The sequence below is a fragment of the Tachyglossus aculeatus genome (assembly GCF_015852505.1).
Source record: "Tachyglossus aculeatus isolate mTacAcu1 chromosome 12 unlocalized genomic scaffold, mTacAcu1.pri SUPER_6_unloc_1, whole genome shotgun sequence".
Classification (NCBI taxonomy): domain Eukaryota; kingdom Metazoa; phylum Chordata; class Mammalia; order Monotremata; family Tachyglossidae; genus Tachyglossus; species Tachyglossus aculeatus.
This window is the reverse complement of record NW_024044828.1, coordinates 20638296-20648930: the sequence shown is the minus strand read 5'-3', so window position 1 is coordinate 20648930 and position 10635 is coordinate 20638296. Positions and strand designations below refer to the sequence as shown.

Sequence of the window (10635 nt, the reverse complement as noted above, 5' to 3'; positions counted from 1 at the left end):
CAGTTAAAACTTCATAATAATAATTATTATTATTATTGTATTTGTTAAGCTCTTTCTATGCACCAGGAACTATACTAAACACTGGGGTAGATACAAGGTAATCAGGTCGGACACAGTCCCTGCCTTACACGGGGCTCAGTGAGCAGGAGTACGATTTAATCCCCGTTTTACAGATGAGGAAATTGAACAACAGAGAAGTGGAAGTAACTTACTCAAAGTCACATAGCAGGCAAGTGGAAGAGCTGGGATTAGAACTCAGGTCCTCTGACCCCCCAGCCTGGGTTCTGTCCACTAGGCCATGCCTCAAAGGACCCAGGGATTACCACCTGCCGGAGACAAGGTCAGAGATGGGGTCGGGGCTGGGCCAGGGGAAGCAGAGAAGCAACGTGGCCTAGTGGGAGTCGGAAGGACCTGGGTTCTAATCTTGGCTCTGCCAATTGCTGGCTGCATGACCTTGGTCAAGTCACTTAACTTCTCTGTGCCTCAGTTTCCTCAACTGTAAAATGGGGTTATTTGTTTTCCCTTCTATTTTGACGATAAGTCCCATGTGGGACATGGACTCTGTGTTACCTAATTAAGTTGTACCTACCCCAGCACTTGGAACAGTGTCTGACACATAGTAAGCACTTAACAAATACATAAAAAAGGGCAGGTGGAAACACCCAACTGGTCTTTTTGCTTTTGACTCTCCTGATCCTGGCACAGCCTCAGCTGACACATCCGTGACTCTCCCGCCCCTCCTCCCCGCACAGTCAGGGCAGAGCCAGCTCCTGGCCCCTGAGGGCAGCTCTCAGTCCCTGCTCAGAACACACTGTTCTCTCCTCTCAGGGGCCCTCACAACGCTAGCTGTGTCCCCCCCCCACCCACCTCAACTGCCTGGCCGGCTCAGGGGAGGCGGAGCCCGGCTCCCTGACAACTTCAGACTCGAACCCCCTCTGTCCCTCGGGCTCAAGAGTGGACAGCATGTGGCACAGTGGAGAGAGAGCCATCTTGGGGCAGGAAATGGGGGCCAGAGTTGGGGGTCACCAGGGTATGAGTGGACACCCGCTGCCCAACCCCTTGGCTAATGGCCAGAGGGGAAGCTGGAGCGGAGAGGAGGGCTGAGCATCGAGGTTCCTTTCCCCGACCCAAAAGAGTTCACCCAGGGTCAGCAAACCACAGTAAGTTTATTTTGGTTTCACGGTATATCTCCAACCAAGATGCCTTCTGCTCCTCCCCTGACCAAATCCTCTTCAGACCCCTTCTGGAGAACAATGCCAATCCTGCCATTCCCCAGGACAAGCAGGCCCCACGGCTCGCTGCCCGCAGGGAGAGAGCAGCTGTCTCCCCACAGCCGTCTCTGCCCGCACAGAGCCCTCCCCAGCTTGGTGCGGCAGGGGGTGGGAGTGGGGTCCAGCCCATAGCTCCACTTGGTCCCCTTCAGGATTCTCCCCCAACTCTCCTCTCAGCGATGGGTAACTTCTGGGCCCGTCACCCTCAGACCCCCTCCCCTGACAAGTACTGCCTTATGGGAATCTGGGGTTCCAGCACCCCTGTCCCAGGATGAATCTTTCCCTGGGAGTTTCCCTTTGAATTTCCCCCTCCCATTGCAGAAACCCACCATGGTCCTCCTATCCCCCTTTTGCCAGGCAGCCTCTGCCCCCACCCACCACATGGGAAAGGGTAACCCTTCTCCTCCTCCTTCTCTTCCTCCTCCCCTACTTTCTTCCTCTCCCCTCAAACCCCACATGACTCTGTGACTTGAAACTTTCTTCCCCTCCTCATCCCACCCAACCCAGACTATTCCCACCCTGCCCACCAGGCAGAAGTTCAGAAGTTGGGGCCAGCTGACCGACAGACTGACAGCTGGACCAGAGGAAGCAGGGAAGCAGAGAGACAAGTTCCCCCTGGGGGTCCAAGTCCCCTTGGCAGTAACATCTGAGAGGAGGAGGAGAGTCTGCCCTGGGGTGGACCCTTAAAGGGCTGGAACCCTATGGCAGAGGCAGAGACTGAGGGCAGAGCCCAGGAGGGGAAAGGGGTGTGAAGGAATGGGTAGCAAATTGGGGTAAGAGGACTTGAGGGTGTGAAGGATGGAACCAAATACTGAAAGGAAATACCCTCACCAGGGGGGTGCCTAGAGAAATGCCTACGTCCTTTGCCCTCTTCTCTCTGAAAGGCAGAAACAGAAATGACCTGGTCAACTCAAGCCTGCAGCTGAGATGCCCATTCAAATCCATTGTCCTGCCAATCTTCTGAACTCCTGCCCCTCTCCCTGGGCACCTCTCCCTGTTAGTTAACTCTCCCTGGGGTTACAAGGCCTCACCTCCCTGTCAATGGAGCACTAAGAGGGGGTTGTAGTCTGAACAACCCCCGGTAGAAGCAGGGAGAGGGGAGGTGGCATTTAGATATATGCCTACTGCACATTGGCAAAGGGATTGAAAAAATGCTCTGGGACCCTACAGGAGAATGGACAAGTGGGCCCAACTGGCATATTTGGCCTTAGACAAATAGGGCATCTCCTACTTTCTGCCCCCAAGAGAAAGGTTCACAGCCTTGGCAAGGCCAGGCCGGGGATGCCCTGAGGCTAGCAAGGGAGGGCAGCAGCCGAAAGGCCTACGCGTACAAGTTCCCAGGAGAGCGGGCCCCCACATCCCCAGAGAATGAATGATTTGTTGCCAAGGAAGTTCCTCAACCACTTGCCAGCCTGGCACCGAGACCACAGTCAGGCAGTTGGCACTCCACTCCTCCCTTCCCTGGCCTCTGAGTCCAGCACCAACCCTACTCACCTTCCTCTTTCTGGAGCCCTCAGTCCCGCACCCCACTTCTTCCCTCTGGCCAGTTCTGCCCAAGCCGCTCATCTGTGCCAGACTGCCCCCTGGCACCGGCCTGGGCCACGCCATCCTCCCTTGGATCCCTGCATCCTGCCACCTTCTGGGACTGCTCCGGGCTAGCACAGGGGTACCGCTCAGTCACCTTGCTATTGAGCTTTCTGCCCCGCTCTGGGTCACTGGGATAAGGGGAGGGAGCCATCTCCTCGGTGCCAGGCCGTGAGGTGGGCCCGCTGCTCCTACTTAAGGGGCTACTAGTCCCTTGTGAAGAGGAGGGGTCCCTCACGGGGGGTTCAGCCTTCTTTTGGGGGGAGCCAGGCAGTTGGGCACCGGAGCGGAGGATGCCCCCCGCTTCCCAGCGATGCCCCTTATGGGCTCCCTGCAGCTCGCCATGCTCTGCCTGGCCCTGCCTCCACACCTCCTCTTCCTCCTCCTCCTGGCTCGGGGGTTTCCTGCCACTTGGAGGTCCCTAAAACAGAGCACGAAGAATGTTCCTAATTAATCGAGTGCTTGCTGCCCCCGGCTGCCCTGGCCCCATGCCCGCTTACCCACCTGGCACTCCAGCTCCTCCTTGGGGCGGGTCTGATCACCATCTCCCTCTTTCACATCCCACCTGTCCACACAGAGCAGAAAGAAGTTACCCATCTACCCACTTCCCCGCCCCCATCCCGGTGAGACCAGAGGAGAAACTAAGGGACTGGACATCCTCCAACCAAAATGGACCCAGGAGTCCTGCCTTCCAACTTCTCTCTGAGTGCTTCCTCCACACCGTAAATGTCTGCCTTTCCCGGTAGACGAAAAGATCCTTGAGGGCAGGGATCATGTCTTCTGACTGTACTGAACCCTCCCAAACACCTGGCACAGTGCTTGACACACAGTAAGTGCTCAGTAAGCACAACTGATTGAGTGACTCATTGACTGATCTGATGCCCCCACTGCTGCTCTCGATGCCAACTAGGCCCAGCTCCATGGCTTCTGTTTATTCTCCCCTTCCTCCCCTTACTCCCCTGCCACCCATACCTGTCTGTAGGACTCTCTTCTGACCCCGGGGCCCTTGGCGTGCCCTGGCCTGCTCAGCCTGGGACAGGTGGTCACCCTGGGAATTGTGCTACAGTCCCAATGCCCTCTCCCCGGGGCCCACTCCTGCTGCCGGCACCCTCCCCAGGCATCTCATTAACCTGTAACCAGGCAGCCAGGCTGGGCAGGAAGCAGAATTCCCAGGGGCAGGTAGATCGGGGACCGACAGCTGTGCCAAAGAGGAGCCAGAGGTTGGCAGAAACCTTGGGAGGAGAGAGCCCTCTTGTGCCCACGGCCTGATTCTAATTCTTCCCCTCCAGGGGCCTGGTACCTGCGGGCCCGGCCCGTCAGCCTGTCCTTTCCTCGGGCTTTGCTCCTCCTGGTGGGTGGCATCACTTTGGATGGTCCTGGGCAACCGCTTTGGGTGCTGCCACCTGCGAGAGATGCCTTATGGCTAAGGGTGCGGGTGGCCAGAAGAAGCAGCCAGAGTCCTGGCCTCCCGGCCCTCTCAGGGAAGTCTGATCTCAGTACCCCCTGCCCCCTGACCTCTCTCACCTCTCCCATCAGAAGCCTCCGGCTGGGGCCGGAACGGGCGGCAGCTCCGGGGTCCTGGGTGGAGAAGGAGGATGAGGAGGTCTAGGGGTGGGGCCGGAGACACTGAGAGGGGAGGTGGTGTGAGGGCAGTGAAAGAGGCAGGGAAGGTTGACAGAAACCTCACCATGAGCCCACCACCCTCTCCAGGGCTCTGGTGAGGGGCCAGAGCTTGGGGGACCAGGGCACCCCAGGGTGAGTCACTTAATTGGAAAGGGAGACGGAAGAATCTTTCCTCTATCCCGGGGGCAAGAGAGACTGGAGTGTCTCTTCCTTGCAAAGGGGACTTCTCCAGGGGATGCCCTGGTCTCTCCTGCTGGGAAACACCATCCCAGGGTCCTGGCCCTATAGTGCACCTTGAGATCCTTGCAGGCAGTCTCTGTGAGTGGGGGAGAGGATGAGAGAGGGACAGGGAGAAAAGGGGATGGTTGAAAGTGAGGACGAGGGGATCCAGGGGAGGAATACTCTGCTCACCCCTCCTGCTGCCACCCTTCCGCGGGCCTGCTTCCCTGGTCTTGTTGGATCCCTGGAACCTGCAGGGGAGAAAAGGGCAGGAAAGACAGCTACTCAGGGCCTGCTGACCTCCAAGGGCAGAACCATTTTTTATGGTACTTTTTCAGCGGCTTACTATGTGCCACATGCTGTTCTAAGTGCTGGGGTAGATACAAGTGAATCGGGTTGGACAGAGTCCCTGTCCCCCATGAGGCTTACAATCTTAATCCCCGTTTTACAGATGAGGTAACTGAGGCATAGAGAAGTGAAATGACTTACTCAAGGTCACACAGCAGACAAGTAGAGGAGCTGAGATTAGAACTCAGGTCCTTCTGGCTCCCAGGCCTGTGCTCTATCCACTAGGCTACGCTGCTCCTCAAGATTAAGGGACTGAGCAGTGAACCAAGTGGATAGAGCACAGGCCTAGGAGTCAGAGGACGTGGGTTCAAATTCCAGCCCTCCACTTGTCCGCTGTGTGACCCTGGGCAAATCACTTTACTTCTCTGTGCCTCAGTTACCTCATCTGTAAAATGGGGATTAACACTGTGAAGCCCTATGTGGGACGGGGACTGTGTCCAATCTGATTAACATGTATTTACCTCAGTGCTTAGTACAGTGTCTGGCACATAGTAGGTGCTTAACAAAAACCATAAAAACAATAAAGATTTTTTAAAAATCTATCATTTCATGGCCACGACTGTGACCCTAGTGGTGTGCAAAGCACTGTTCTGGGCAGGTGGGAGAAGGCCTCAGTAGCAAGACACATTATTCTGGCCCTCAAACTATCAGGGGAAACAGACAAAAATTATTTACAGACTGCAAACTGGGGAGAGAAGAAGAGAAAAAGCAAGAAACAGGGCAAGATCCAGAGCATTGGATCCAGAACACAGAATAGTGGGTAAGATCCAGGGCCTGAGGTTCAGAACCCAGGGCAATGGACAAGATCCAAAACACGGGGCACAAAATCCAGAATGACGGGCAAGATCCAAACTGGGAGAGCACCAAACCCAGAACGGCCCAGACGGGATCTGGAACGTGGGGCCCGCAAGCCAGAATGTGGGATAACGGGATGAGAGCCCAGAGCTCAAAGCGTGCGGCAAAGCCAGTGAATGCTAGGGAGGTTGTTCCAGTGTCCCCACCGTCCTATGCCCACGGGCCCTCTGGCAGTGCCACCTACATCTCCTCAGACTTGTCCAGATCCCAAGGTCGGCGCCACTCCCCCTGGGCGTTGCGGTGCCGAGCCACGCGGGCCAAGTCGATCTGCTCCCGTTCTTGCTTCCAGAGGGCATACTCCTGCCCCTCTTCCCGGGGCCCCGGCCCCATCGCCTGGCGAGGGGGCAGAGGGGCAGGGTGTCCTCCCCAGAGGAGGGCGGTGGGGCTGAAGGGGAGGGAGGCTACTGGCAGGGCATCAGAATGAAGGGCAGAGGGATTAGGGGTTACAGCTGGCAGTGAGCCAGTCACCAGCACCCACGAGCCACCCAGTGGGGTGGTAGGCCTGGGGGAGATGGGGACACCCCCCTACCCCAACCTTCTGGGGGCAACTGGCAGAGCGGAGTCTGGCCCAAATCACTTACCTTCTGCCCAGGCTCCATGGTGATGGCGAGCTGCAGGGGGTGACCCTGGCTGCAGCTTCTGGCCTTCCGAGGCTTCTCACTCACTATCCTCTTGCCCTGTATGAGGCGGGTCGGTGGTAGAACTCACTCTCCTATTTTTTTTTAATGACATTTGCTAAGTGCTTACTATGTGCTAGGCACTGAACTAAGCACTGGGATAGATATAAGTTAATCAAGTTGGACACAGTCCTGTCCCACATAGGGCTCACGGTCTTAATCCCCATTTTACAGATGAGGAAACTGAGGCACAGAGAAGTGAAGTGACTTGTCCAGGGTCACAGAGCAGATAAGTGGCAGAGTCGGAATTAGAACCCAGATCCTTCGGACTCCCTGGCCTGAGCTCTATCCACCGGACCACACTGCTTCTCTATTGAAGACACATCTCCTCCAAGAGGCCTTTCCTCTTCTCCCACTCCCTTCTCCCTTCCCCCATGACTCGCTCCCTTTATGGGCCAGATTCTGTCCTAAGCGCTGGGATAGATACAAAATAATCAGGTTAGACACAGTCCATGTCCCACATGGGGCTCACAGTCATAATCCCCATTTTACCGATGAAGTAAACTGAGGCACAGAGCAGTGAATTGACTAGCCCAAGATCAGAGAGCAGATAAACGGCAGAGCAGGAATTAGAACCCAGGTCCTCTGACCCCCAGGCCTGGGCCCTTTCCACTAGGCCATGCTGCTTCTCTTCTGGAAAGAGGCCAGAGCTGTAGTTTCCTGGGCCCTGCACAAATGTTCCAATGTCCCCCACGATAGTCCAACCCTGCCCGCCGTCCCCCCACCCCAGCTTCCCTGGGGAAGACCACCAGGACTAGAGGCCAGCTCAGTTTCCCCTTTCCTCACCGTGGCCTTGTTATCCATTGTGACTGCTAACTGGACCCGCCTCCCCAGCTGGAGGGTGAAGGTGTGATCTTCCTCCTCTCCATCCTCCTCCTCCTCGTCCTCCTCTTCCTCCTCATCCTCCTCTTCACTGTCCACTTCTGGGCCCGGGCTGCTGGGGCAGCTGCTCACCCATTTTTCACTCACCACTCGCTTCTCCTGGGAGCAAGGTGGGTGTGCCCATGTGGCAGGACCCTGGGCCGGGAGTTGGGGTCCCTGGGTCTGCCTCCTTCTGCCCTGCTTTGTCCCCCCACCCCCAATGCCAGGATGGTGTTCTGACCACAGGGATTCATGTGGTGCCAGCTCTGGATTCCAGGGACATGAGGTGGCCTGGCGGGGGATGGATGAGGTGGGGGCGGGGACATGCCACTGGGGTCTCGTCACTTCAGACCAGGCAATTCTCAGGGACAAAGGGGGTTTGTACCCTGAGACAGGATCCCACCCAGCCTCTCCCTCCCACGGGGGCTTTCAACCCAACACTTTTGGGTCAGGTTGCCTGGCTGTCATGGTCCCCTGAGTCATTGCCCCCTGACCCCATGGACTCCGCCCACACAGGGACCCACTGACTCCTCCCGGAGACTGGCCGCCCCCAACCACCGGACCCCCAAGGAACGGGGCTTACGCAGGGCCCTTTGGTGATGGTGATGGTGAGACCATCCATCCGGGATGACCGAGGGGCCGTCACAGCCATGCCTCCCTGCTCCGCCCGCTGCCGGTCATCTTCGATCTCCTGCCGGGCAGCCCAGGGGTCAGTGCTCAGGCCACCAAAATCCAGTCCTGAGAGTTGCCCAGAGGGGAGACAGCACATTCTGCCAAGACTCCCGGAGACCCAAACAAGGGGAGATTGGGCGAGACCCACAAATACAGAGACGGACGGAGTGGGCAGACAACCCTAAAGCACACAGAGGGGGCCCGGGTCCCTCCCAGGTCCTTTGGTCCCCGTCAGGACCTCTCGGCCACAGCTGCGGTGGCCTCAGCCAGCCCCCTCCCCATGGCTCACCTGGTACCTGCGCAGCAGGGCCTGGTTCTTTCTGCGAAGGGCCAGGATCCTCCGGTCCAACTCCTCATCTTTTTGCTCTTTCCTGCGCAGCAGGGGATCTCCAGCCCCAGCTCCCTGCTGCCAGGGTGGGGAGGGGGGAAGGAGCTGGCTAGGGGAGATCTGCAGCCCCGCCGCCCCACCTCCTCCCCCGACCCGGGGACCCAACCCAGGCTGGAGGTTCAGGCACCCTCATAATAATAATAATAATGGCATTTGTTAAGCTCTTACTATGTGCAAAGCACTGTTCTGAGCGCTGGGGGAGACACAAGGTGATCAGGTTGTCCCATGTGGGGCTCACAGTCTTCATCCCCATTTTACAGATGAGGTCACTGAGGCTCCGAGAAGTTAAGTGACTTGCCCAAGGTCACACAGCAGACATGTGGTGCAGCCGAGATTCAAACGCATGACCTCTGACTCCAAAGCCCATGCTCTTTCCACTGAGCCACGCTGCTTCAGGGTGTCCAGGGTACTCTTCGAAACCTCAATCCTCAGCTTACCATCCCCTCAGACTCCCAGCACCCACTGGAGCAACCAGGGAAATGAGGGGAGGGGGACTGGAGAACAGACCCTTCCCCCCACCAGCCCATGCCGGTTCCCTCCCTCCTGTGTCTGAGGGTCTATCTGACTCCCTTTCTGTCTGCCTTGGTCTCTGTGGGGAGGGGGGAGCAGAAGCCCTCTGTCAGCACTCTGCCAGGCCCTCCAGGACACCCCCTTGTCCACCCCTCTCCTGTCCCTGAGCCACCCCTGCCCCTCCCCCAGGTCTGTTCTGGGCTGTCTGGGTGAGCACAGTGGAGTTATAAATGGCTTTGGCAGCTAAGCCCCTGAGGGCTGGGAAGCAGCTGGGAGGGGCAGGAGGGGACAGGGCTTGAAGGGGGAGTTGGGAGAGTGGAAGAGGGGGATTCATAGGCCCTGGAGAGTGAGAAGGGGTCCTCATCACCCCCAGTCCCCCAAGGGTCCAGGGACCACGGGGTGGGGGTGAAGGAGAGCTGCCCAAGCCCTTTGGCTGCCAGCTGCTTGTGGTGAGATAATAATAATGATGATGATGGCATTTATTAAGCGCTTACTATGTGCAAAGCACTGTTCTAAGCGCTGGGGAGGTTACAAGGTGATCAGGTTGTCCCACGGCGGGCTCACAGTCTTCATTCCCATTTTACAGACGAGGGAACTGAGGCCCCAGAGAAGTGAAGTGACTCGCCCAGTCACACAGCTGACAATTGGCGGAGCCGGGATTTGAGCCCATGACCTCTGCCTCCAAAGCCCGGGCTCTTTCCACTAAGACACGCTGCTTCTCATGAAGCCAGCAGGGAAGCCAGCAGAGAAGGATGAGGAGGTGGGCAGCAAAGTGGGGTCTTCTTGGGAAATCCCTCTCTCCATTCCTCTGGATTTGGAGCTCTGGACCTGGCATCTAGCCAACTGGGGCCCCCTCTCTCCAGGGGACCCCCCAGATAACGCTGCCCTCCTGGAACAGCCCTCCACCAAACCCCTCACCCAGGGCTGGACCCTGGGTGGCCCTCCTTCCCTCCCTCCGGCCCCCCTGAGAAGCCTCCGGCCCCGCTCCAGGGGACTGCGGAGGTGCCACTCACAGCCGGGAGCATGGCGGCAGCTGGGTTGGTGACTCTGGTAGAGACGGGCTGGGCCAGGATCGGCCAGGAGCCCCAGAGAGCCTGAGTCAGACAGGAATCGGGGCCTCCGCCGGCCTCTCCTCAGCGGTCTATCCTCAGCGGCCTATCCTCAGCGGCCTCGGCGGTCGGCCTGCAGGCCCCGTCGCTCTGCACACGAGATCATGTTGTGATTATAAAAGAGTCCTCTGGGCTCCCAGCCAGCCCCCACCAGCCCTCCCCCGCACGCCACCGCCCTTCCCCGCAAACCCGAGGCCCTGGCCAGCCGGTCCGGCCCATCCCCACCCCGGGACAGGGGCGGGGGGCAGCGGGCAGGGGGTGGCCTGGCCGGGAAAATTCTCTCTGGGATTTTTCCCCCCAGAGTAGCAGTGGAAGAGAGAGGTTCAGATGGTCAGGAGCGTTTGGGGACAGAGGTGGGGGTGGAAGGAGAGGTGAACAGCCTGCTGACCCCTCCCGACAGCTCTCCAGAAACATCTCCAAAATCACGCCCCTTTCCCCATCGTTCCTACCAGGGCTGAACTGCCCCGGTCTGCCTTCCCCTTGGGACGGGGGGCATTAGGAGCCGGTGGCAGTGGGAC

The 10635-nt window shown here is 58.1% G+C and overlaps 1 protein-coding gene across 2 annotated transcripts; it reads right to left on the bottom strand.

Annotated features, from left to right (window-relative positions):
- Positions 1–674: 674 nt before the first annotated feature.
- CCDC9B (coiled-coil domain containing 9B) lies at positions 675–10194 on the bottom strand. 2 transcript variants are annotated; one of them, XM_038741347.1, is made up of 11 exons: positions 10022–10194; positions 8400–8516; positions 8022–8129; positions 7364–7558; positions 6482–6577; positions 6085–6233; positions 4890–4948; positions 4380–4433; positions 4156–4258; positions 3360–3420; positions 675–3276 (listed from the first exon to the last, which is right to left on the bottom strand). In XM_038741347.1, the coding sequence occupies exons 1-11, from the start codon at positions 10031–10033 to the stop codon at positions 2785–2787; spliced, it is 1446 nt and encodes a 481-aa protein (XP_038597275.1). In that variant the 5' UTR covers positions 10034–10194; the 3' UTR covers positions 675–2784. The 2 variants fall into 2 exon arrangements, with proteins under 2 accessions (XP_038597275.1, XP_038597276.1); XM_038741348.1 differs by having other exon boundaries at positions 8400–8513.
- Between the last annotated feature and the right edge of the window lie 441 nt (positions 10195–10635).